The sequence below is a fragment of the Triturus cristatus genome, chromosome 1_2, assembly GCF_964204655.1.
Source record: "Triturus cristatus chromosome 1_2, aTriCri1.1, whole genome shotgun sequence".
In the NCBI taxonomy this organism is placed as follows: domain Eukaryota; kingdom Metazoa; phylum Chordata; class Amphibia; order Caudata; family Salamandridae; genus Triturus; species Triturus cristatus.
The window spans coordinates 222,902,949-222,928,464 of record NC_140580.1 but is presented as its reverse complement, the minus strand read 5'-3'; the positions used below and the strand labels follow the sequence as shown (position 1 = coordinate 222,928,464).

The window sequence follows — 25,516 nt, the reverse complement described above, 5'->3', positions numbered from 1 at the left end:
ACCATCTTACCACTAAAACGTGGGGGGAATCGAGAAGCTAAACTACGCTTGCTGGAAACCCGTTATATATTGGAACTTGACACTAAACAACCTTCGGGATTGAATGCTAGCGAAGATTTTTATACATGTCTCTGAGGATTTTAATTGGCATGACACTGTAATTTAGAATGTGGGCTTACAATTTTTAATTACATGTACAGCAATGACCAAAAACATCTATGATTAACCATACACACAATGACGGAAAAATCTTTGGCATGAAACGTCGCAATTATAAGACTGATTCTCTTTTAAATACTTTTTGAAACATTGTTTGTTAAACAATTCTTGTTTTGCACATTATTATTTATATATTTGCATTTATTCAAATTTGACTTGAGGGATTGGATACATTGTGAAATTATATGACACACACCTATTGAAAAAGCCCACTTGGGCATTATTACTATGTCTTGCAGCATTATAAACAGCAAAAATGTATCACACGCATAAATAGTTGGTTGAAACGAATCAAGACATAACAAAATGTTCTTACAAAATTAGTAAGCGAGCAATTTCAACTATATTGAAAACCATTTGGCAATATTTTAAAAGAGTTCTATTGCTTATGTTTTGTCTTTTAGTCACGAATATATAAGGAAAACCCCCCCTCTTTTTTCAATCTGTCAACCAACTTTATTTACATGCACAGCTAGCTTTTTTCGCTTTTTTAACATATTGTGATTTTATCAGCAAATGTTTTTAAGTATTTAATAGCGTTGTGTATATATATTCATTTATATTTATATATTTATTCATATTGCACTTTATTCATTGCTAGTGTCTTTATGTGTGCTTACCTATTACTGCTGCTAGTAGTAACTTTTCAGTTGCCATGCATTTGCACTTTGATCTTGTGTCGTCATATCCACGTACCTTTCCCTTTAAATGTCGTGATTTGATTACGCAATTCGTCATGTGATCAAGACCCGATTGGGGGTTGAAACGCGTAATGGCGGATTTGCTTGGCTTGGAATAAACTGGAAATTGCACAGACTTTGGTGGTCCGCTTTCGTCCTTTGGTCCTTGAATGACTGGTGTTGGTGGCGAACTTCATTCATATATATATATATATATATATATATATATATATATATATATATGAAGGAGCATTGCACTTTAAATTGAATCAAATAAAGCAATATCTGGCACCATCTAAAAAAGTTGTCCGTACCGGTCTGTTTGTGCGCCAAGTGCACAAGGGAGCGTCATTGGATATATGTATAAATGTGTGTGTGTGTGTTATGTATATATTACCTACTGGCGGTCGCCGGTAGGTAGTTATAGTTAGGACCTTGTTTCTATTCAAAAAGCGTTTTTTCTTTTGCCAATATCTTATGTGCCGGCTGACGAATCTTAGCAAAATTATGAAAACTAGTGCGGCCCTCCGGTATGCTCCTGTCTTGAAAGTTTCAGGGTGATTCTCTAAGCGGGGGCCGAGGAAAAAGGGGGTTTGGCCAGGTCCCGGGGGCACTCCCCAATTAATTTGCGGGGGCCCACGGGAGCCCCCGCAGCCCCTGGGACCGCCCCGGGGCTTATTTAATTGTATGCAGGGGCACTGCGGCCCATTGCAGCCCCGGAGACCACCATCACCCCGGGGACTGCCTCTTCTCCGGGGCTTTGATAATGAAATGCGGGGGCATCTGGGACGACCACCTTCCTGGGGCTCCAAAGACTTGGGAGGGGGGCCGCGCAGCCCCCCTCCAGGGGCCCTTGATGGCCCTGGAGACCGCCACACACCAGGGCCACCTCCTGCAATGTCCCGGGGTGCCCACCCCCTGGGACAGCTCCTGCAATGTGCGTGGGTGCCCACCCCCGGTCCATTGCCGTTTGCTATGACAGGGCGGGAGCCGTGCGGCTCCCGCCCTGTCATAGCAAACTCTGCTTTGCTTCATTGAAGCGAGAGCAGGAAAACCTGCTCTTGCTTCAATGAAACAAAGTAGATTGCTTTTGAGCAAGGGGAGCTCGCATGTTAGCAGCTCCCCCTGCTCAAAAGCAATGCCGGCTCCCGCGGGAGGCAGGGAGTCGGTGGGACCGTGGAGGCATTGGGGCTCCCCCCACGGTCCCCAATACCAACGGCGGGCCCCGGGGATGGGTCCCTGGGGCCAGGAGTGGCCTAGGAGAGGAGGGGGGGGGCACGTGGCCCCACTCTTTAATTTAAAAAAAAAAAAAGAATGACTGGACCCCGGGTGATGGGGTCCCCGGGGTCAAAAGTGGCCCAGGGAAGGGGCGCTGCCCCCTTCCTGTTTTGTTTTTTTATATACAAAAAAGAAAAGGGGTCAGGCCCTGGGGGATGGGGTCCCCAGGGCTCCAAAAATAGTAAAAGTAGGGGGGCCACTGTGCAAACGTGCCCCCTGGCACGTTGTCCTTCACCACTGTGCAAACGCGCCCCCCTGGCACGTTGTAAGTTGGGAAATTAAGTCCCAATGAATACTGAGGATCCCTGGGGGCCAACTAGCCCACCTGTTGCCTCCAGTATGTGCCACAGAGCTGCATTGCAGAGAGGTGGTCTGAGGCCACGCCCCTTTTTACACCACTCTGCAAACGCGCCTCTTGGTGCACTGGTGGTGGGGCAATGAGGTCCTCTTGTGTCCTGAGGACCTCAGGACACAAGTGGACTTCATTCCCCAAGCAGTGCTGCTGTGTGGGACTTACTGGAGGTAATAGGAGGGTTAGTTGGCCCCCAAGGATGTCCCCTAAGGTCACCTTAGTAAATTGTGTATGCTAGGTTGCAATAGGCCCTGCCAATTCTTCCTCTTTATTAAGTCAATATGGGACCTTTGTATTTAAATCAATTATGAGACACTACTACAAGATGCACAAGTTTTTTTCCTTTTCTCCGCCTTGCTGCTGTTCCCCCGTCCTGTCAATGCCAAGGAAACAAAATAATTCAGATTTACTGCCATGTATGTCAAATAAATAAATTGCAACTGTTTATTATGTATCCACATTTTTTATCACTTTCAATGTTCTAGTATCCTTTAGCATAATAGAAACTGGGTTCTACCTATTTATATCAACTTGCACGGACATTCCAATGCCTATTTAGAATAATCCAAAGAGATAGTGATCTTTTTAGGTATTCTCTTCACCTTGCCTGTGGATAACCTATACTGTTTTTGAATGGTGATGTAGTTGTGGGCTTTACATGAGCCACGTTTAAAGAAGCCAGTCTGCTTCTTGAGCATAGTTTCCGTTGTAAATCTAATGCTTTTAAAGTATTTTATGCTTGGGTCGATTTAAAAAAAAAAAAAAAAAAAAAAAAAAGTCTGATCTGGGTAGAACAATTGAGAAAGCAAAATCGGGGAGCACTCAGGAAAGCGCATCATGGAGTTGCAAGGGAGAAGCACACAGGTGAGAGAGAGAGCAACACAGCCCAGGCAAGTGAAGTACACTAGGCAGACAGCTGTAAAATACATGCACTCTCATGGAGTGCTTAAACAAAAAGAAAAATTGTAGTACTTGAACGGTGAGCAGTGGAAAGATGCAAGTAATGAGGCGAGGCTCCGCGGTTGGGACAAACGCAACAATAGCAAGGAAAGCCCCATCAAGTCAGCAAAAAAAAAAGCAAGCAAATTGGTGACAAAGCCAACCAATAATAAATATAGGGTGGGCGCCAAGCCCAGTGTATGCAGAGAATAGCTTTTTTCTCCAGCACACAGCTTGCACTATCTACTAGGTGATATTTAAAAAGCATCGGACCACAATCCGCTTCTTAGAATATGCGCTCTGGGTGCAACTGGAAAATATTTGTTTGGTACCTTAGGTATGTTTTTTTATGGTCTGGCTCGACAGCACAGCTCTCGATAGACATAAGTCACTTTGGTTCCCCTTACATGTTTGGAACCAGGAGCACATGTTTTTATTTGGCAGTAATGTGTTTGCTTCCACAATGAGTGCTTGTTTTCTGCACACCTGTGATCATTTTGTTTATTTATCCAGTTGCCTGGGCTTGAGCATTTAGGGCCACATACGTGACATTATAATCCTATTAAAGTGTCTTACAGAAATAGATCATTTATGGTGTTTTTCTCTGGCAGCAGCACAGATGGAAGGAGAGCAGCCATTAACATACATACACTTAATCAGACCCAGCGTTTTCATCTTTGTTGCATGATTGTTGTATATAATTTGAAGCATAACACCGGTCTTGGCAGATGGAAGTAATCGTGTTGCATTTTATTTCAATGATATATTCTCTTCTCTTTCTGATTTTTATTTTTTTATTATTTTTTTTTGGCACAAAATGTCTCCGTTTTCCTTTTTCTTTTTAAAGCAACTCAATGAGCTGCCGCCCCAGCAGAAAGCGAGACACAGAATAGACCCAGATGCTATTCCTAGTCCAGTAAGTGCAGTGTGTGTCTCTTCATGTTGTCCTTGTCTCTCTGAACACTCGTCTGCATGGCTTCTTTTCAAAAATGTAACATTACTAACCCAGTGTCCTCATTCTTCACCATTGTCCCACATTACCACAAGCTCTTTAGAGAAACTATTGCCACCATTTTTTATTTTCCATAGCTCTTTTTTTTCTTGGGGAGATTCCACAAATTCTTTTCACCTGCCAAACCCACCTCTTGCTCCTTGCCCATCCCTCAGAAGGTCAATGCTTGTTCATCCGCCATTACCACGCTAGCCCCCCTCAGCCCTCCCCAATTTAAGAGGTAATGGTTTTCTTGCATCCCCCCCACACCATTTAAAGATTCTACTTTTCCTTTGTATATAAGTAAGTGCACATTCTTAGAACTGGGAGTGATGGAGCCAGCCTGTTGTGCTCACTGTTGACTGTTTGTGTGCATCTTTCTGCCTAATAGGAAGTCTTTCTGTTGGATTGTTATGTTAGTTTTTATTTACTGAGCACACACTCACCGACAGTTTCTTGGAACATTGAAGTGAAATGCTGACAAATTGAGCAGAAGGATAGGCTTGTTGAAAATTAAAAAAAACAGTTTTAATCCTTTTCGAAAGGAGACTTGGCCTGCAGCTGGAGAGGGAGAGAAAGTCAATTTAAGATGGATGGATGAGCCATATAAAAGAAACTGAGAGGATTCCTGTATTGGGCAGTCCTTTGTTAATTTTTTCCTTAAAAATTGAGGTGTCTCTCCTACTAAAGCTTTGAAAGAGGGGCAGCAGATCTTACATTTGATCCTGAATACCACAGACATGCCATGAAGTTCCCTGATCATAGGTGAGGTGTGGGAGCACCTTATAGATGACTCGAGCTGCTAGATTCTTGTAGTCTGTAAATCAACTTTTTTGGAAGGGCCGAGTAAAGAGAATTAGCATAATATAGTTTAGATGTAACTAGGGCTAGAATTACTTTTTACTGCTTCTCACAAGAGATTCATACCATCTTTTTAATCTTTGTCAAAATTAGTATGCAAGAAGGAATCACACTGCCCTTTTGGGGTTCTAAGGTCAGATCACCATCCATGATGACTACCAGGCTTTTGGCATGGTGCTTCGGAGTGGGCTCCTGTCCCAACAACAGAGTCCAATATAATTGGCCCTATAAACTGTCTTTATTTTGGAAAATTGCGATGTTGGTCTTATCTGCTTTGAGTTTTAGATGGTTATTGGCCATGCAATCCCAGATGTTCCACATAATAATTTAAAATCTCTCCTGGGAGGCAGTAGGATCTTTCAGCTGAAAGGGAATCTAAAAGTCGTCTGCATAGTTTATTAAAATGCAGTTTCTATTCCCCAACTCTCTAATAAGAGGCCTTACATAAGGAATAAAGAGGTGGGGGAGGTTAGAGAAGATCTGTAAGACACTCAACCTTTACCCTGGACTACCTTGGCTTTAAATTCGCCAATATAAACCACATGAAAGACTTCTACATGTTGAAAAGTACTCAGTCATCACATTTGTCTCTTACAGCCATTGTATTAATAATGCTATCCTTTTTTGGGATTTTTTTAACTTGAAGATACTTTGGTTCACTGTACGTAAAAATAAATGAATCCTGGGAATGTTAAAGGGCCATTGCTGAAATGGTTTTCTCTAGAGGAACAACCCTTGGTGTCCCTCAGCAACCATATTCAGCCTCCAGGCCACATATGAGGTTCAGCGGGGCAGCTGCTGAAAGATAAATTAATCATGCCTGGCAGCTTTAGCAAAGGTATTTGTGGTCTACAGGCACACTGTTCTTCGGGAGATGACATTTCCGGTGGTAATGCAAAGTATACAGTTCTATTAGAACAGACTGTATTTTTATGACTAAACGCTTTGATTAAATTAGATGGGCTTGTGATCAAAATGTGCATGTTTCTAAGTTTAGGTTAAATGTTATTCTGACTTGAAATCCGAAATTGGTATGCTTGATCCTTCAAATATACAGCTAGTAATGCCCATTTGTGCCCTTTTTGGCTGCCTAGCCGATGTATTTAGCAGTGACCGAAAGTAGTCCATACAGCCTCCATTATCTGCTTTCTCTAAGAACCGTTGCCATCTACAGCATCTCTGTTCTTCTAAAATGGTTCATTATTTACATCCTGAAAGGATAATGCTACTTACCAGAATGCATCTGTTCTTGGCATGTGCGCAATACAAATAACATGTAGAGCTGTAGATTCGTATACTTGTGCATATATCGCCATCTGGTATTGGGCTTGGATGTTTTCACTTTGTTTTTGTCTTGGAAGAAGTCTTTGTAGTCACGAGGTAGGTGACTCCTCCTTAGGACGATAGTGCGCATGGGCATCGTCTCCATTTCCAGATTGTTTTGCCATGGAGGGTTATGATGGAGTTAGTAAGAAATCGAAAAGTATGTCCATGTGTAATGTATCTAAGTAAGATAGTGCTGGAACAAATAGAGGTATCTGACGAGGTGGGGGGGACGTATACGAATCTACAGCTCTACATACCAAGAACAGATGCATACTGGTAAGTAGCATGTTCGAGGCATATGAGCTGCAGATTGTACACTTTTGCATAGATCGCCATCTGGTGTTGGGCTTGGATGTTTGCATGTTGTTTTTGTCGTCGAAGAAGTCTTGTAGTCAAGAAGTTAGTGACTACTCCTTCGGTCGACAGTGCGCATAGGCATCGGCTCCATCGTTAGATTGTTTTTTTCCGCCATCGGATTCGGATGTGACTTGCTGCGCTCTGGGTCGGTCTCGTTATCGAACCCTCTTTCGACGCACAATCACAGCTAACCGACGGTATTGTCTCGATCGCGTTCCTTACGACGCGCACCTTTGACGACAACTTTCGAAACACTTCGCCTGCGAACTTCGTCGCGGGCCGCTGGGCCTACCCGCGCCGGTAAAGACTGACATCGATGGAACAGATTTCCTTTAAGAAATGTCCCCATTGTGGTGCTAAATTCCCACACTCGGACCTCCATCCTCTTTGTAATCTGTGCCTCTCTCCAGAACATCGAGAGGGCGACTGTGAGGCATGTCTATCCTTTAAGTATAAGAAGACCATCCAGTATCGTCGAGCTCGACACCATGAGATGTACCGAGGCACAGGTTCCATTCCGGACATCTTCCATCCAGATCCCGATAGCCTTCCAGAACCAGAACAGGAAGAACAGGTCTCAGACTCTGAAGCAGACGTCTCTGCTGAAGGTGACATCACCCCTGCTCAAAGGGACGTGAGTGCCGAGACCCCCCGCCCCACCCAAGCCCATAACAAAGGCTCCGGTGACACCTTCTCCTCCGGGCTCAGGTCCACACCGTACAAAGACTTCGAGCGCCCCGCCGCCAGGTCGAAGGACAAAGAAAAGCCTTCTTGCTCGAGCCAGCCACCCTCTCCCGAAAAGCCATATTCGGCACCGAAAGCGAAGTCGCCCGAGATGCCATGCCCTCTCGGCACCGGAAAAACATTCGGCACCGAAACTGGCAAAAGACCCATAGGCACTGAAGCAGCCCAATAAGACCTTGGCACCGAAGCGCACAGAAAAAACTTCAACACCGAAAACTTCGGAGTTGAAAACATTAAAGGACAAGCCTCCTAAACAAACACCTCTGGAGGTGAAACAACCCGCACCAAAGGTCTCAGAGTCAGGGAAAGCTTCTATACCGGACACTGTCACTAAACAGCCAAGACCAGTTTCCAAGGAGAACTCTTCTACACCGAAGAAAACTATCGATTCCGAAGAACTTTGTCACCCGATCTGAAGCAAACCACCATCTTAATTCATCCAAAGACTGGTCATATAGTTACCAAGCTACCTACAAAGAGGAAACCAAAACATCTACCACATGCACCAGTTCCTCTAAATAAATTACACATAGCTAATACTTCACTACCACCTTCACGTCCTCCACCAATTAACCCTAATTTACTCATTTCTCCAGCACATTCTTCACAACCGGCGGATAGTGACGATGCACATGGGAATGGGCAAGAAGATGAAGATATAGTACCATTAGACAATGAGGATCCTCATGATCCACCACAGGATCCAGACCCATGGCATGACTATAATACTGATCCTGATCTAAACAACGATCCGGACTTCTACTCCTCAAACCATCTCCGCCAGATGACAATGTGGGTTTTCCCAACTAATCAATAGGGCCGCAACATACCATGGAGTCAAACTACACTCAGACCTTGTAGAAGAGAATTTTCTTCTAGAAACCTTTGACCAGCCACAAAAATCTGATCATGTCTTGCCTACGCTAAAAGGTCTTCTTAGACACGCTCCTGAGGTTTTCAAAGACCCAGTTAGAGCTAGGGTTCTTAACCCCAGAATAGATTAAAAATACAAGGCAGCTCCCACTGACCCCATATATATCCAGGGTCCACTTCCTTTAGATTCCCTGGTTGTAGCCAATGCACTCAAGAGAGCAAACTCTCAGGGGTCAGGTGGCACACCACCTCCTGACAATTTAAATTATTAGACGCATCAGGCAAACGTATGGCGTCTCAAGCTGCAAACTCCTGGAAAATAGCCAACACGCAAGCCCTTCTGGCAAGGTATGACAGGGCTCACTATGATGAGCTGGAAAAGCTCATTCAACACCTACCTCAACAATATAAGGTCAAAGCCAATGTCCTTCTACAGGAAGGCAAACTAATACATCCATCAAATGCGCGTTCGAAGCAGCAGACACCGCGTCCCGCGCAGTAAATACGCAGACATGCCTGGCTCAGGGTATCTGGTTTTAAACAAGAGGTACAAAATACCATCCTTAATCAGCCTTTTGACCATGAGCACCTCTTTAGCCCTGCAGTGGACACATCTTTAGAAAAGATAAAAAAGCACACAGAGACTGCCACGTCTCTGGGAGCCCTACAGTCACCCTCTACCAGAGGCTCCTTTCTGCATTCCTGCTATAGAGCAGGCTCCAAAACAAATGCACCAGACCACCCGTTCTCATCCTCCAGAGGATACACTAGAGGAGGTTACAGTGGGAACAACAACCAGGGCAGAGACAAGGGTAATAACACCTGCAGCTCCCCTAATACCAAACAGTGACTTCCCTGCGCTTCCCCCCCACGATCATCCGACTCCTGTCGGGGGTTGTCTCTCACAGTTCCTGCCTGTCTGGAATTCCAGCACAACAGACAAGTGGGTAAGACATATTATCCAGTATGGTTATTGCCTGAAACTCACTTCTATCCCTCCCAACATTCCTCCCAAACATACAATGTCATCAGAACACCTGACGCTTCTCAAACAGGAGGTTCTAGCACTATTACATGCAATAGCCAGTTCCCTTGCCTCATCAAGGCACTGGGGTCTATTCCCTCTATTTTCTAATTCCAAAAAAGAACGGCTCTCTCAGGCCAATACTGGACCTCAGACCGCTCAACTTCTATATCCAATCAGACCACTTTCACATGGTCACTTTACAACAAGTGCTTCCACTACTCCAGCAAGGCGACTTTCTCTCCGCTCTAGATCTAAAGGACGCCAACTTCCACATTACCATTCATCCCGCTCACTGGAAATATCTCAGGTTTGTGGTAGATGGCCAACACTATCCGTTCAAAGTTCTTCCATTCAGAGTCACCACAGCACCCAGAGTTTTCACCAAGTGCCTCGCAGTGGTGGCAGGCCATTTGAGAAGACAGCAGATTTATGTCTTCCCTTATCTGGACGACTGGCTCATAAAAGCAAAATCCCACAACAGTTGTGTTCAACACACACTCTAAAATACAACAATATCTAGGAGCTATAGTAAATACTTCCACAGCTCTAGCATATCCCAACCTAATAAGGATAAGTGCTATACAGGCGCTAGTTCAAAGATTTCGGCCACAACACTCACTACTAGCATGAGTTTCCATGCAACTAATAGAGATGATGGCCTCTTGCATTTTTCTCGTTCCTCATGCAAGACTACAAATGCGTTCATTACAAGAGTGCCTAGCACAACAGTGGAACCAGGCTAAAGGTCAGCTAACAGATCTGGTGTTGGTGGACGACCGCACCCATCGCTGTCTGCAATGGTGGAACACACAGAACCTTTCCAAAGGGCGGTCGTTCCTCTAGCCAGTCCCACAGATAGTGCTAACAGACGCATCGCTCACCGGGTGGGGAGCTCATCTTCAAACCCATACCATTCAAGGTATCTGGACCCCCCAACAAAAACAATTTCACATCAACTACCTGGAATTGTTAGCAATCTTCCTAGCGTTGAAATCTTTTCAACTGCACCTTCTAGGCAAAGCTGTCCTGATCCGTACAGGCATGACAGCAATGTATTACATACAGAAGCAAGGGGGGAGACCCTCCCTACAGCTATCACACCTAGCGCAAAGAATGTGGAGCTGGCCCATTCCGCAAAAGATGTACCTCCTGGCAGAACATCTACCAGGGGTACCCAATTATATTGTGGATCTGCTCAGCCGTCAAGCACAAGAGATCCACGAATGGGAACTTCATCCTCAAGTTCTTCTTCTATTCTTTCGCATGTGGGGGCACCTAGAAATGGATCTGTTTGCCACACACCAAAACGTAAAATGCCTAAACTTCGCATCCAGGTATCCACACCCATTGTCCAAAGTCAATGCGCTATGGATGAATTGGTCAGGCAAATTTGCTTATGCTTTTCCGCCTCTCCCACTCATTCTGTTTGTAGTGAGGAAACTCAAGACAACATTCCCTCACAATGATCCTAGTTGCTCCAACATGGGCAAGACAACCATGTTCACAACTCTATTGGAACTATCAGTAGTACCACTTCAAAAGCTACACCTCTCACCCAAACATCTTACTCAGAACCATGGAGAGATAAAGCATCCATATCCCACTCAACTCAACCTTGCGATCTTAGAGTTTGGCTACCTTAATTTCCCGCCAGACTGTATGAACATTATCAAAGAGGTCAGACGCCCTACTACAAGGGCATGCTATGCGGCAAAATGGAAGCGATTCGTCATTTATTGCACGCACAACAGTATCAATCCACTAGATGCTTCCATTCAGAACATCATCTGTTACCTCTTGCATCTACAACAATGTAACCTAGCGTATACATCTATTAGGTTACATCTAGCCGCCATAGCGGCCTACCTACAAAACAGACATTTGTCTTTGTTTAGAGTTCCCGCTATCGAAGCTTTTATGGATGCACTTAAAAGAATAATTCCACCAAGAGCTCCACCCTCTCCGGTATGGAACCTTAATGTAGTTCTTACCAGACTAATGGGTCCTCCTTTTGAACCTCTCCACAAATGTGTACTACAGTTCCTCACTTGGAAAGTAGCCTTTTTAGTTGCTATCACATCTCTCAGAAGAGTGAGTGAACTCCAGGCATTAAACATACAAGAACCATTTTTACAAATCCATCATAACAAAGTGGTTCTTAGAACTAACCCAAAATGTTTGCCCAAAGTACTATCTGCCTTCCATCTGAACTTGTCTGTTGAACTCCCAGTATTTTTTCCTCAACCAGACTCAGTGGCAGAAAGAGCTCTACACACCATAGTTGTTAAAAGAGCAATACTCTACTACATTGTAAGAACAAAATCCTTTGGGAAAACCAAACAACTTTGTGTGGCCGTCTCCTTACCTCATAAAGGTAATCCTATATTCAAAACAGGTATTGCTAGGTGGATTGTAAAATGCATACAAATATGCTACATCAAAGCCAAACAAACATTAACCATTCACCCTAGAGCTCATTCTACACGAAAACTAGGGGCTTCTATGGCATTTTTAGGGAACATTCCCCTAGATGACTTATGTAAAGCAGCCATTTGGGCTCCACCACACACCTACACAAAACACTATTGTGTAGATGTACAGGCAAAACAAGCTAGTGTGGGCCAGGCTGTATTAACACTATTTCAAACTACTGCAACAGATACAGGTAGCCACCGCTAAGTAGGTAACTGCTGTATAGTCTATGCAAAGGTGTACAATCTGCAGCTCATATGCCTCGAACGGAAAATGATACTTACCAGTATGCATCTGTTCTTGGCATGTAGAGCTGCAGAGTTGTACACACCCACCCGCCTCCCCGGATACCTCTATCTGTTCCAGTATTATCTTACTTACATACATCACACATGGACATCTTTCTACTTCTCACTACTCCATCTAACCCTACGTGGCAAAAAAAATCAAACGATTGAGCCGATGCCCATTCGCTCTGTCGACCGAAGGAGGAGTCACCAACCTCGTGACTACAAGACTTCTTCAAAGACAAAAACAACATGCAAACATCCGAGCCGAACACCAGATGGCGATCTATGCAAAAGTGTAAAACTCTGCAGCTCTACATGCCAAGAACAGATGCATACTGGTAAGTAGCATTTTCCTTTCTGTTCGAGCCATATGAGCTGTAGATTGTATACTTGTGCATAGACTATACAGCAGTTTCCTCCTCAGGGGTGGCTACCTGTATCTGTTGCAGTGGTTTGAAAAAGTGTTCTTAATACAGCCTGGCCTACATTAGCTTGTTGGTTTGCTTGCATGTCTACACAATAGTGCTTTGTGAAAGTGTGTGGTGTAGACCAAGTTGCTGCTTTGCAGATGCCATCTAGGGGAATGTTCCCAAAGAATGCCATAGACGCCCCTAGTTTACGTGTGGAGTGAGCTCTAGGGGGATTGGTTAAGGTGCGTTTAGCTTTAGCATAGCATATTTAGATGCATTTAACAATCCACCTTGCAATCCCTGTTTTTGAGATAGTATTGCCTTGATGAGGTGGGGAGAAAGCTACACAAAGTTATTTAGTCTTTCTAAAGGATTTTGTTCTTTCAATGTAGTAAAGTATTGCTCTTTTTACGTCTAGCGTGTAAAGAGCTCGTTCTGCTACTGAGTCTGGTAGAGGGAAAAACACTGGGAGTTCTACAGACTGATTAAGGTGCAAAGGAGACGCTACTTTAGGTAGAAATTTTGAGTTGGTACTAAGAACCACTTTGTTATGATTTATTTGCAGACATGGTTCTTGTATGGGTAATGCCTAGAGTTCACTGACTCTTCTGAGAGAGGTGATTGCAACCAGGAAAGCTACTTTCTAGGTGAGAAATTGTAATTCGCATTTATGCAGAGGTTCAAATGGGGGACCCAGGAGTCTGGTAAGGACACATTTAAGTTACATATTGGAGAGGGTGGAACTCTAGGTGGGATTATTCTTTTGAGTCCTTCCATAAATGCTTTGATAGCTGGTACTCTAAACAAAGACAAATGTCTGTTTTGGAGATAGGCTGCTATTGCAGCGAGATGTAGTCGAATGGATGTATACGCTAGGTTACATTGTTGTAGATGCAAAAGGTAACAGATGATGTTTTGAATGGAAGCATCTAGTGCGTTGATTTTGTTATTCGTACAGTAAATTACAAATCGTTTCCACTTTGCCGCATTGCAAGCTATAATGGTAGGACGTCTAGCCTGTATAATGATGTTCATGCAGTCTGGCGGGAGATTGAGGTAGCCAAACTCTAAGATTTCAGGAGCAAGATCGCAAGGTTGAGTTGAGTGGGATCTGGATGCCTTATCTCTCCATGGTTCTGAGTGAGAAGCTTGGGTGAGAGACGTAGCTTTTGATGAGGAACTTCTGATAGTTCCAAGAGGGTTGTGAACCATGGCTGTCGGGCCCATGTTGGTGTAACCAGGATCATTGAGGGAATGCTGTTTGAGCTTCCGAACCACTAGAGGAATGAGTGGGAGAGGCGGAAATGCGTAAGCAAATTTGTCTGACCAGTTCATCCATAGCGGATTGCCTTTGGACAATGGGTGTGGATACCTGGATGCAAAGCTTGGGCATTTTGCGTTTTGGTGTGTGGCGAACAGGTCTATTTCTGGGTAGCCCCACATTTGAAAGAATGGAAGCAGAACTGGAGGATGAAGTTCCCATTCCTGGATCTGCTGTCTTTGACAACTGAGCAGATCTGCAATCTGATTGTGTACTCCTGGAAGGTGTTCTGCAAGGAGGTATATGTTTTGCGGAATGGCCCATCTCCTTATGCTTTGAGTTAGGTGTGAAAGCTGCAGAGTGCCCCCCCCCCCTCCTGTTTCTGTATGTAATACATTGCTGTCATGTTGTCTGTACGGATCAGGACAGCTTTGCCTATGAGGTGGAGTTACAAGAATTTTAACGCTAGGAAGAACCCTAGCAATTCTAGATACTTTATTTGGAATTGTTTTTGTTAAGAGGTCCATATGCCCTGAATGGTATGATTTTGAAAATAAGCTCCCTAGCCAGTTAGCGATGCGTCTGTTGTTAGCACTATCTGTGGAACCGGGTCGAGGAATGGCCGCTCTTTGTTAAGGTTTTGAGTGTTCCACCACTGCAGAGAGCGATGTGTGCGGCTGTACACTAACACCAGATCTGTTAGCTCAGCTTGAGCCTGGTTCCACTGACGTGCCAAAAACCCCGGTAAGGGACGCATCTTGAGTCTTGTGTAAGGGACGATGAGAATGCAAGAGGCCGTCATTCTGATCAACTGCATGAACACTCCAGCTGGTAATGAGTGTTGAGGCGTACATTTTGATATAAGGGCTTGCATGGTGCTTATTCTGACTTGGTTGGGATATGCTAGAGCTTTTGAAATGTTTATTGTAGCTCCTAGATGTTGTTGTTGTGTTGTGGACAGTCGGAGATGGGATTTGGAGAGGTTGACTGTGAATCCCAAATCGTGAAGCAATTGTATTGTTTTGTATGTGTTGAACACAGCTGCTTTGTGACTTGGCTTTTATGAGCCAGTCGTCCAGGTAAGGGAAAACGTGAATATGTTGTCTTCGTAAGTGAGCTGTCACTACTGCGAGGCACTTGAAGACTCTGGGTGCTGTGGTCCCCCCGAATGGGAGGACTTTGAATTGGAAGTGTTGGCCGTTTATTACAAACCTGAGGTATTTCCTGTGAGCGGGGTGACTAGGAATATGAAAGTAGGCATCCTTTAAATCTAGAGTGGACAGAAAGACGCCTTGTTGAAGTAGTGGGACTCCCTGTTGGAGAGTGACCATATGGAAATGGTCTGACTGAATGTGTAGATTTAATGGCCTGAGGTCCAGTATTGGTCTGAGAGAGCTGTCCTTTTTTTGGGATTAGAAAGTACAGTTAATACACTCCTGTGCCTTGATGAGGCAAAGGGACTGGTTCTATTGCATGTTTTTGTAACAGGGAGAGAACTTCTTGTTTGAGAAGAGTGAGATGTTCTGAGGACATTGGGCGTTCTCTGGTAGGAATGTTTGGTGGAGTACCAGTGAGTTCCAGGCAATAACCATACTGGATAATTTGTTTCACCCACTTGTCTGTTGTAATGGAATTCCAGACAGGTAGGAACTGTGATAGGCGTTCCCCGACAGGAGTGGAATGGTCGGCGGGTAGTAAGGGGGGGGGGGAGAAGAGTCACTGCTTGGTTGCAGGTGAAGTGCGGGTAGAATTATTTTTGCCTCTTCCCCTATCGTTGTTTCCTCTATATCCTCCTTGATAGTACCTTCGGGAGGAGGAAGGTTTATTTTGTTTTTTGTAAATGGAGGAGGTATTCTCTGATGACATTGTTTTGGAGCCACCCCTATAAAAGGAGCGACAAAAGGGTAGTTGTAGGGCTCCCATAGATTTGGCAGTTTCTGTAGCTTTCTTAATTTTTTCTAATGAAGAATCTACATTTGGTCCATAAAGATGTTGTTGGTCAAAGGGCTGGTTTAGTATAGCTGACTGTACCTCTTGCTTGAATCGGGAGATTCAAAGCCAAGCATGGCGGTGTTAATGCCACGGGATGATGTGTCAGCGGCATCTAGTGCACATTTTAGAGAGGTGTTTGTAATTAATTTACCCTCTTGAATGAGGTTGTTGGCTTTACCCTTGTATTGATCTGGTATATGCTGTATTAACTTTTCTAGTTCATCATAGTGCGCTCTGTCATAGCGTGCTAGAAGTGCTTGCGCATTGGCAGTACGCCAACTATTAGTGGCCTGTGACTCAATTCATTTGCCTGAAGCGTCTATAAGCTTTGACTCGTTATCAGGAGGAAGTGCGTTGCCTGTGGCTTGCGAATTGGCTCGCTTGTGGGCATTAGATACAACAAGGGAGTCCAGTGGCACTTGACCCTTAATATAAACAGGGTCAGTAGGAGCAGCTTTATATTTTTTATCAACTCTTGGGGTAAGTATTCGTGCTCTAACTGGGTCCTTGAATACTTAATTTGTGTGCATTAGCATGCCTTTTAACATTGGCAATGTATTAGTAGATTTTGGGATGGAGCAAATGTTTCCATGAGGAAGTCCTCCTCTAGTGGGTCAGTGTGTAATTCCACTTCATGATATAGAGCAGCCTTATTGATAAGTTGTGCGAATCCAATATTATCATCAGGTGGTGATGGTCTGGAGGGATATAGGTCCGGATCATTACTAATGTCTGGGTCTTTATCATAATCGTCCCATGGATTGGGGTCTTGTGGTATGGTGTGATGGTCATTATCCCCATTGCCATCCCTATCGTCCTCTGTCATTATCCACCTCTCGTTCAGGGGAGAAATGAGGTGGTGATGAGTTATATAGAGATATTATTAGTAAGTTAGGATCAATAGGTGGAGGAGAGGGAGGTATGTAAGGGGGAGAAGGGTTAGTACCCATGTCCTTGTTCTTTTTGAGAGGTTTATGGTGTTCCTCTGAAATGTCCTGTTTTTGTTTCTTAGGAAGGGTTGCTACAAGATGTCCTGTTGTTGGATCAATATGCAGTTTCTTTTGCTTGGGATCCATTGGTTCTTGTAAAGGAAGTTCTTTAGGTGGTATTTCCTTTTCTTTAGTTTCAGAGGGTATTTTATGGATAGTGTCTTAAGCCTTAAGAGCAGTGGTCTGTTTTTTAGGTTCCGAATCCTTTGGTGCATGTTGTTTATGCTCCGAAGGTTTGTGTAAAGGCTTATCTCTTGTAGCTTTCGGTTCTGAAGGTTTGTCTTTAGGTTTTTGGATCCGAAGGCTTATATTTGGGTTTCGGCTCCGAAGATTTGGGCTTAGTTATTGCCAGATCCGAAATTCTTGGTTTATGAGATTTTGGGTCAGAGTCTTTCGGTGCCGAAGATGATTTCGGTGCCGGTATCAAAGCATCGGATCCATGCTTGGATTTGGTTTTTGGTGACGGAGATGGTGTGTTGGCACCGTGGGGACGGCTCGATCCCGAGCCGGAGGCTTTGTCTTTCGGTTTCATGGCCGGAGGGCAGGGCATCTGAACCCTGTTTTTGGTGTTTCGCTAGGCTCGAGGGCCAAGGTAGTACCGGAGCCTTCATGGGTTTTTCAGTGACTTGGGACTGGTTACTCACAGTTCGTTGACCTGGAGTGATGTGCGAGTCTTCCTCCATGTTGGAGTCGCCGGCTTCAGACACAGAGATTTCTTCCTCTTGTTTTGGCTCTGTGCTGATGAACTCAAGCTGTTCTCTCAAGATTTCCGGCACCGGGCTAATGCCGCGTCTCATCTCGTGACGTTGAGCCAGACTGTCACAAATGGTTTTCTTCTATCGGAATGATCGACAGGCCTCGCAGCTACATTCTTCGTGCTCCGGGGATAGGCACAGATTACAAACCTCTTGTAGAACTGTGTGTGGAAATTTAGCATCACACCTGGGGCATCTTTTAAATGGAGTCCGTTCCATCGACTGCTGGCGTGTACGGCGCGGGAAGGCCTTGCGACCCGCGTGGAAGCTCCAGATCTCCACATCAAAGTTGTTGGATTTCAACGATGAGCGTCGAAGGGTAAATCCGTAATTGAAACAATACCGTTGAGGGGTGATGATTACACATTGAAAAGGTTTGAAGACGATACCGAACTAGAGCGCAGCAATACACATCCGAACCCGATGGCGGAAAAAACAATCTGGAGATGGAGTCGATACCCATGTGCACTATCATCCTAAGGAGGAGTCATCTACCTCGTGACTACTTCTTCCAAGACAGAAACAAAGTGCAAACATCCAAGCCCAACACCAGATGGCGATCTATGCACAAGTATACAATCTACAGCTCATATGCCTCAAAAGTGTTGTTCCCTTCGAGTTCTTCATTAATTTAAAAAACATTTATTAAAAAAAATATGGTTTATCTTTCTCTCTGCCGTCTCGCTCTCCAAGTGGCACGCCTTCCACCCAGTCACGCCCTTTCTAACAAACAACAATATCACATACAGGTGAGGGCACCCCTTTCTCCTTCTCTTTGACTGGCAAGTAATGCGACTGGCAGTCAAATCTCTTAAAGAGGTCTGCCAGGTCTTGGGCTTCCCTCTCCTAGTTCATGACCCTCCTGTATCACAGACCTTGCCACACCTTGATAGCCCGAATTGGAAAAAAACAAAGGAAAATCCGGCATAAAGCCCTTACATGTTTGGAACTTCTAGTGGAACGCAAGGACACCATTACACACATGTAAAAAGTGGCTCTTAAGGCATGTTTCCCAAGAAAGAAGACTCTAAATCCTCCTAAGAAGGCCCGAATGCGTGACAGATGGGCTGACACCGTGGACATTAGCTGCGACTTGGTCTACATGGAGATGGCTGGGTATGGTCACTTTGATTCAGGGTACCAGATGCCTCTACGTGTTGGTCGGTTGTCTGTTAAGGTGGACCTCGGTAGCGGCCTTTCCCCAATATCCTTTTTCATGTACTCTTAATACTTTTAAGATCTGACTGAAAACTGGCAAGTGTTCTATTGTGTACTTTATCCCCAATGTTGACTCAAGAATGAAAATTTGCCTAGCTGTAGTGCTGGTAAGTTTCAATTCTTTTAAGGACATGGAGGCGAGGATTATGCCTTCTTCCTTCGCTTTATTTTCACAGCAGCACATTTTTCAAAACCCAGTAACTGACTACATTTCCCATGAACAATAGGGAAAAACAGTCTCAACAGGAGTCCTTCCTCGCTGTCTGCACTCCAGCCAGCCTGCATAGTCCCTTCACGCTGTTTTCCCTTCCTCTTTCTTCGCGTGAACCATTTCTTGTCTGATTTCACGCTTCTTGTTTGGAACCATAATTTCCTGCAAAATAGGTAGTGTCAGAGGGCTGAGCTGGAACCAATTGCAGTATAGGACAAGCAAACAGTACATGAGTAACGTCATCAACTCATTATCTCAGTGCGAAAGACCCATAAACAGTTTACCTACATTAGAACAGGAAAGGGTCCACATCTTCAGAGGTCATTGGGCGGGATAATCCTCACCTCCGTGTCCTTAATAGAATTGAAACTTACCAGCACTACAGCTAGGCACATTTTCATTCTATGTCAGAACCGGAGGCTCAGATAATGCCAGTTCAAAGCTTGTCGACTACTAGCCTTGCCACCTCCAGTACTGGTTTGAAATAAAACCTCTTAAAGGTAGTCAGAGGACCAATCGACTGAGCCCATCAGAACTTCCAAACGCACTCCTTGGGAAAAAGCCTTAAAAGGCCATCGCTCCTCTCGCCGAGTGAGAACCAAACTGGTGAGTATCAATCTCCACCTCCTGCATAACCCAACGCACGCATCTGCCGATGTTCGGGGACAAGACTGCTCTGTATGGTTTACGTAGTGCAATGAGCATCTGCTTCTCACCCGGAGGGCGATTTTCCTCAGTCAACTCTTAATAAGCACAGAGGCACTGCATCACACACAGTTTAGGGGAGTCTGGAAATGCTGGTTCTGAAATGACCCTGGTAATACTCTTGGTCCTATACTTACCGTGAATGATACCCCTTCCGGAGAAAACCCTCTGGCTAATATATCCAAAGCTCTCACGTCTGAGACGCGCCTGCACGAGATGAGGCATAACAGCATTGCCAATTTGGCCGTTACCTCCTTACGAGACAGAAACCTATTTGGTTGCCAGGAATGAAAAAGGTTCAACTCCCGGTTCACGTCGGAATACCAAGGCTCTAGAGGGAGAGAAAGGCAAATCCCTCTGAGGAGCCGACAAACTAAAGGGTGTTCACCCACCGGAAAGCCCTGTACCATAATATGACCGGCTGAAATCGTGGAGTGGAAGGTATTAATTGACCGATAAGCCAGGCCATCCTCTGCAAGACTCGCCAGGAAATTAAGGATGTGGACTAAATCTGCCCCCATGGGATCGACACTCCGTCACACACACCAACTACGCCATCTGTGCCAGGCTTACCGGTACCACTTGGTCGTGCTGTCCGCCCATGCCTTGGTGAGGAAGTCCTCAGCCTTTCCCGAAAGGCCTGGGAGCGGCCAGCGATGCCGGAGATCCGCCAGGCTATCATCCTCCACATTCCTTCCGCTACCAGCCGATGGGGAACGAGATCGGGATTGAGGAGAATGTGAGGAAAGTGGGGGAGTCGGATTGGAGAATCCCAAGAAAGTTCCAGTAGAACCGGAAACCAGACTTGAGACCTCCACAAGGGTGTGATCAACACCACCTCCGCCCACTGGCAGCGAAGCAACGTGGACACACACGTGATCATGGAGAACGGAGGGAAGCCATAGACGTGCTCCCACTGCCAGTCCTGGAGAAACGCATCAGTCGTCTCCGCCTCAGGATCTTGCCGCCAACTGAAGTATCTCGGTAACTGATGATCCAGCCGTGATGCAAAAAGGTCGACCGAGAAGGGGCCCCATTTCTCTGACAACTGGGAGAAGACCCAAGGGTCCAGCTTCCATCTGCTGGCATCCAGGAGGTGACAAGAGTGCCAGTCGGCCACTTTGTTCTCCTGCCCCAGAAGGTATTCCGCGGTCACCAAAATCTTGTTGTCCAGGCAGAAATGCCAAAAATCCCTGGCCAGGTTCGCCAACATTCTAGACCTGGTGCCACCTAGGTGGTTGATGTACCAGACCGCAGAGATGTTGTCCATCCTGAGAAGGACGTACAATTGTACCCTGTCCTTTGTCCAGCATTGCACCGGAAACGACCCTGCCAATCAGTTCCAGGCACTTGATGTTCAATGACTGTTCCTGAGTGGACCAGGCTCCACCCGTGGAGAACTCTCCGCACCTGGCCCCCCAGCCAGAGCGGCTGGCATCGGACTTGATGACTTTATCCGGAGCAGAACCGAATACTGCTCGACCATTCCACGCCTCCATGTGGGTGAGCCACCATTCCATCTCGTCTCTCGCATCATCCGTCAGAGGTATCGAATGGGATTACATCAAACCCTCCCTGAGGTGATGCGCCTTTAGGCGTTGCATGGCTCGGTAATGTAACGGCCCAGGGAAAATGGCCTGTATCGAGGAGAGCAGACCTACGAGACTCGCCAGCTGGCGCAAGGAAATCTGCGTCTTTGCCAAGGTCTTACGCAGTTCGTGCCTGATCTTCGCCATTTTCCTGGCGGGAAGACTCAGAGTGGAAGAGACGGAGTCTACATTGAAGCCTAAAAAGGTTGCACACTAGACTGGAACCAAAAGGGACTTCTCGTTTATGACAAACCCCAGTCCCTGGAGGAGGTCAACCGCTGTCTTCAACTGGATGGACAGCCTTCTGGAGCACTGATCCATAAATAGCATGTCGTCCAAGTAGACAATTGATCGAACACCCTGCGAGAGCAGGAACTCCACCGCTGGTCTGAGGACCTTTGCGAAGCACCACTGAGGGGAGGATAGTCCGAGAGGGAGCGTGGTGAATTCGAAAACCTACCCTTCCCTCCTGAATTGCAGAAAGCGCCGATGACGGGGAACGAAAGGGACCATCAGGTACGCGTCCTTCAGGTCGAGCCGGACCATCCAGTCGAGAGGTCTCCACACATCCCTGAGGAGGTGGATACCCTCCATTTTGAAGTGGCGGTAAAATACCCACTTGTTGAAACTTTTCAACTTGATGACTGGCCTCTGACCGCCATCGACCTTGTCGACTAAGAAAATGTTGCTGAGGAAGCCACCGGGATGCTCTGCCGCACGGCAAATTGCCCCTTTTTGGAGGAAGCCGGAGACCTCATTGCGTATCCGCTCTGTGTCTGTCATGCCCCGGGGCCCGCGACTCCCGATGCGCTAGTATTTAAGTGATCTCGAGACAAGGAAACGCGCTTAGCGTTCTTGTCTCGAGATACTTTCTTGTCCCAAGGCTTAGCCGCCTGACTTCCGGTCTAGGTACTTCCTGTTTCCGGCCTCGCTCTAACAAACGAAGCCGGCTTGCTGCTCCTCGTCGTATCCAGCAATCTTCGTGGCGTTTTTTGGTTCCAGCCTGCCTCCCGCCCAACGTTAGCGTGGCGGACTGTGCCCTTCTTCCCCAGGACATCAGAGAGGTACTCTGGTAACCCGGTTTCGTATTTGCCTCAGCGCCCCTTTGCGTTCTCAAGGAGTTATAGCGGTGCTGTGGTGATGTGAAGCACTGGTTGCGCTTATAGTACGAGCGATCCCTTGAACCTTCCTCATTTAGCCAGGAGAACTTATTTCCACTCGTCCTAGTAGGCATTTCCCGATTCCAACTTCCCCTTAGTTTTCCTTTGTTAAACCTTACCTACGAGACGCACTTCTTAGCGTGGCATAGCTCCTTCCATCTGCTACATATCTGGTACAGAATACCACTACCCTCATAGTATTCCATCTAGTGAGGTGTTTTCAGATCACGCTTTCTCCTCCGTTTCCTGTCACTTCCTGGGATTTGCGTGAACCACTGTGTGTTGCTGATCATTTCAACAGAAACACGGTAAGGCACACTGCGCTACATCTTTCTTTACTAACGAGCTTCATGGGTGTTCAATGTTACTCTGACATGTTGTGTTGTATATTTCTGTAGACTACCTTCCATACTGGGCATCAGACAAACAGAGGCCAGGGAGTTGGTAGTTCATCTACACCATCACAAGGGGGTAAGCAGACTACAGAGATAGGGAAGAAGATTGAGGAATGTTTATCACTCCGTTCTAACAGTATACTCTTCTTCGTATAGGCCGTACAATGAAGTATTGACGCCTTCCCGACACACGAGTAGAAAACACGACACATGGGTAGGTAAGGTTAGTGGAGTTGTACAATAAGAGAGGGGGTAGTTGTAAGTGACGTGGTTAACTCAGTAATTGTTTTACAGGGTGCATGCCAAGCGTAGATCTTCTTATCACCCGAACCAGACGGCGGTGACCCTTTGAAGTGCAACCCTCCTTTCCTTGTTTTGTTTCCCTGTTTTCCCTGGCGAGTCTCCTGAGTCTCTAGAGCCTGATAGAGTCGGGAGACCGCTAGGGAGGGCTGAGGACTACGCTTCAGGTTCCTGACGCTCCTGCGGAACAGCAAATAACCCTTACAGAACGCTAAGCCTTAGTGGTGTGTTCTGCCCGAGCGTCATGGAGCTAGGAGCAGTTTCCCTAGCCGATGTGGCTGGCATGATAGGGAACTTACAACTAGAAACACAGGCCTTGGCGGCGAGAGTAGATGCTCTTCAACGTCATCACGCTGGAGCAGCGCAAGGAGGGAGTTCTGATGTCACGCCACCGATTATCCAAGTCACCACACCTCCTTCCATTCCTTTAGCACCCCCAGAGAGGTTCTCGGGGGATGCTGCTCGTTGTGCCGCATTTCTGAGCCAGTGCCAATTGCACTTTTCCTGTAAAAGTACCTGTTTTCCTTCTGATCAATCCCGGGTGGCCTTTATGATTTCATATTTGAGTGGCCCCGCTGCAGATTGGGCTATCCCTTTGGTCGACAGAAATGATCCATTGCTGCATGACCATTTAGCCTTTAAAAGGGAGTTCCGCAAATTGTTTGACAGGCACACATACACTCACTCAGCGGATACCGAGTTGTTAGCACTCAAACAAGGCCATCAAGATTTGGTACAATATATTACGTCTTTTCGTAGACTAGTGGTGGAATCTAACTTGCCTGAAGAAAAGCGTAGCACCCTTTTTTATAGGGGACTACGCGATGATTTGAAGGACGCTCTTTCACAGATTGTAGATTTACCCGAGTCATGTGGGGAACTCATTGACCTAGTAGTCAAAATAGAACATCGACTACAGGAGAGAAAGCATGAAAAGGGACGAGTCGAACATCGTTACGTGCCTTCTAGGGAAAAGAAGAGTGACCCTCCCAAAGTCGCAGACGAAAGTGAGCCCATGCAAATAGGGGTGTTGAAGGGTTTAACACCGGAAGAAAGACAAAGGAGGCGCACAAACAGACTCTGTTTATATTGTGGGAAAGCAGACCATTTCTTGAGGTCCTGTCCGATTAAACCAACCCAATCGGATAAGGCGGGAAACTAAGGAGCCTGGGGCCCTGTGAGGCGAGGATCCCGGGTGGATCACACGATTTTGTCTCTTCTGTTCACCCTACTAATCCCATCACTCATCTCTACGTAGCGGCCCAGCTTTCCGTCGCGCACATAGGGCTGCAGGTGGCCATTATGATAGATTCCGGGGCATCAGGGAATTACATGGACTCAGAGTGGGCTAGAGAAAATCTGATACCCTGTAGAAAGAAAGGTGCAGTAAACAGGGTCACTACCATTGACGGGCGTCCTCTTGTCTCAGGACCAGTAACTCATCAAACCATCACGCTACACATGGTTATAGATCCCGGTCATCAAGAGGATATTGAGTTTGATTTAATTCGTTCTCCCCAGATTCCAGTGTTATTGGGCATACCGTGGTTAAAACTTCACAACCCTATAATAGACTGGGAGAAATCCACCCTTATGTTTCGTCCCATTGCGGAACCAGAAGTAGCAATAGCAAGTACACACGTCACCGCTGAGGTGGAAGGAGCCGTAGTTCTCCCAGAACTGCCCTCCGCATACCAGGATCTAACTACAGTATTCGACCCCAAAGAAGCGGAAGTCCTACCCCCCCATAGGGCATATGACTGCCGTATAGATTTAGAAACAGGAGCCAGAATACCATGCAGCAGGGTGTATTCACTTACTGAAAAAGAGAACTCTTATCTGAGAGAATATCTAGATACCATGTTGGCAAAGGGCTTTATCCGCCCCTCACGCTCTCCTGCCTCTTCTTCATTATTTTTTATACCCAAGCGCGAAGGGTGTCTCCGCTGCTGTATAGATTACAGGAAACTGAATTTGGTCACCATCAAAAACCGGTATCCTCTGCCCCTAATCGCCTCCCTCCTTGACAGGGTACGTGGTGCCCAGTTCTTCACGAAATTAGATCTGCGTGGCGCCTACCATCTGGTGCGTGTCAGGGAGGGAGACGAGTGGAAAACAGCAT

At 45.9% G+C, this 25,516-nt stretch overlaps 1 protein-coding gene across 10 annotated transcripts in view; it reads left to right on the top strand.

The window, feature by feature from the left end:
* SEC24C (SEC24 homolog C, COPII component) overlaps positions 1-25,516 on the top strand; it is a 1,178,749-nt gene that overhangs the window by 300,498 nt on the left and 852,735 nt on the right. For 4 of the 10 annotated variants that reach the window (XM_085603500.1, XM_085603506.1, XM_085603498.1 and 1 more), the window contains one exon: positions 4,316-4,384. The exons of the other annotated variants lie outside the window; for them this stretch is intronic. In XM_085603500.1, the coding sequence (XP_085459626.1) occupies positions 4,316-4,384 (69 nt within the window). The remainder of the gene's footprint in view (positions 1-4,315; positions 4,385-25,516) is intronic. 10 annotated transcript variants of the gene reach the window in all.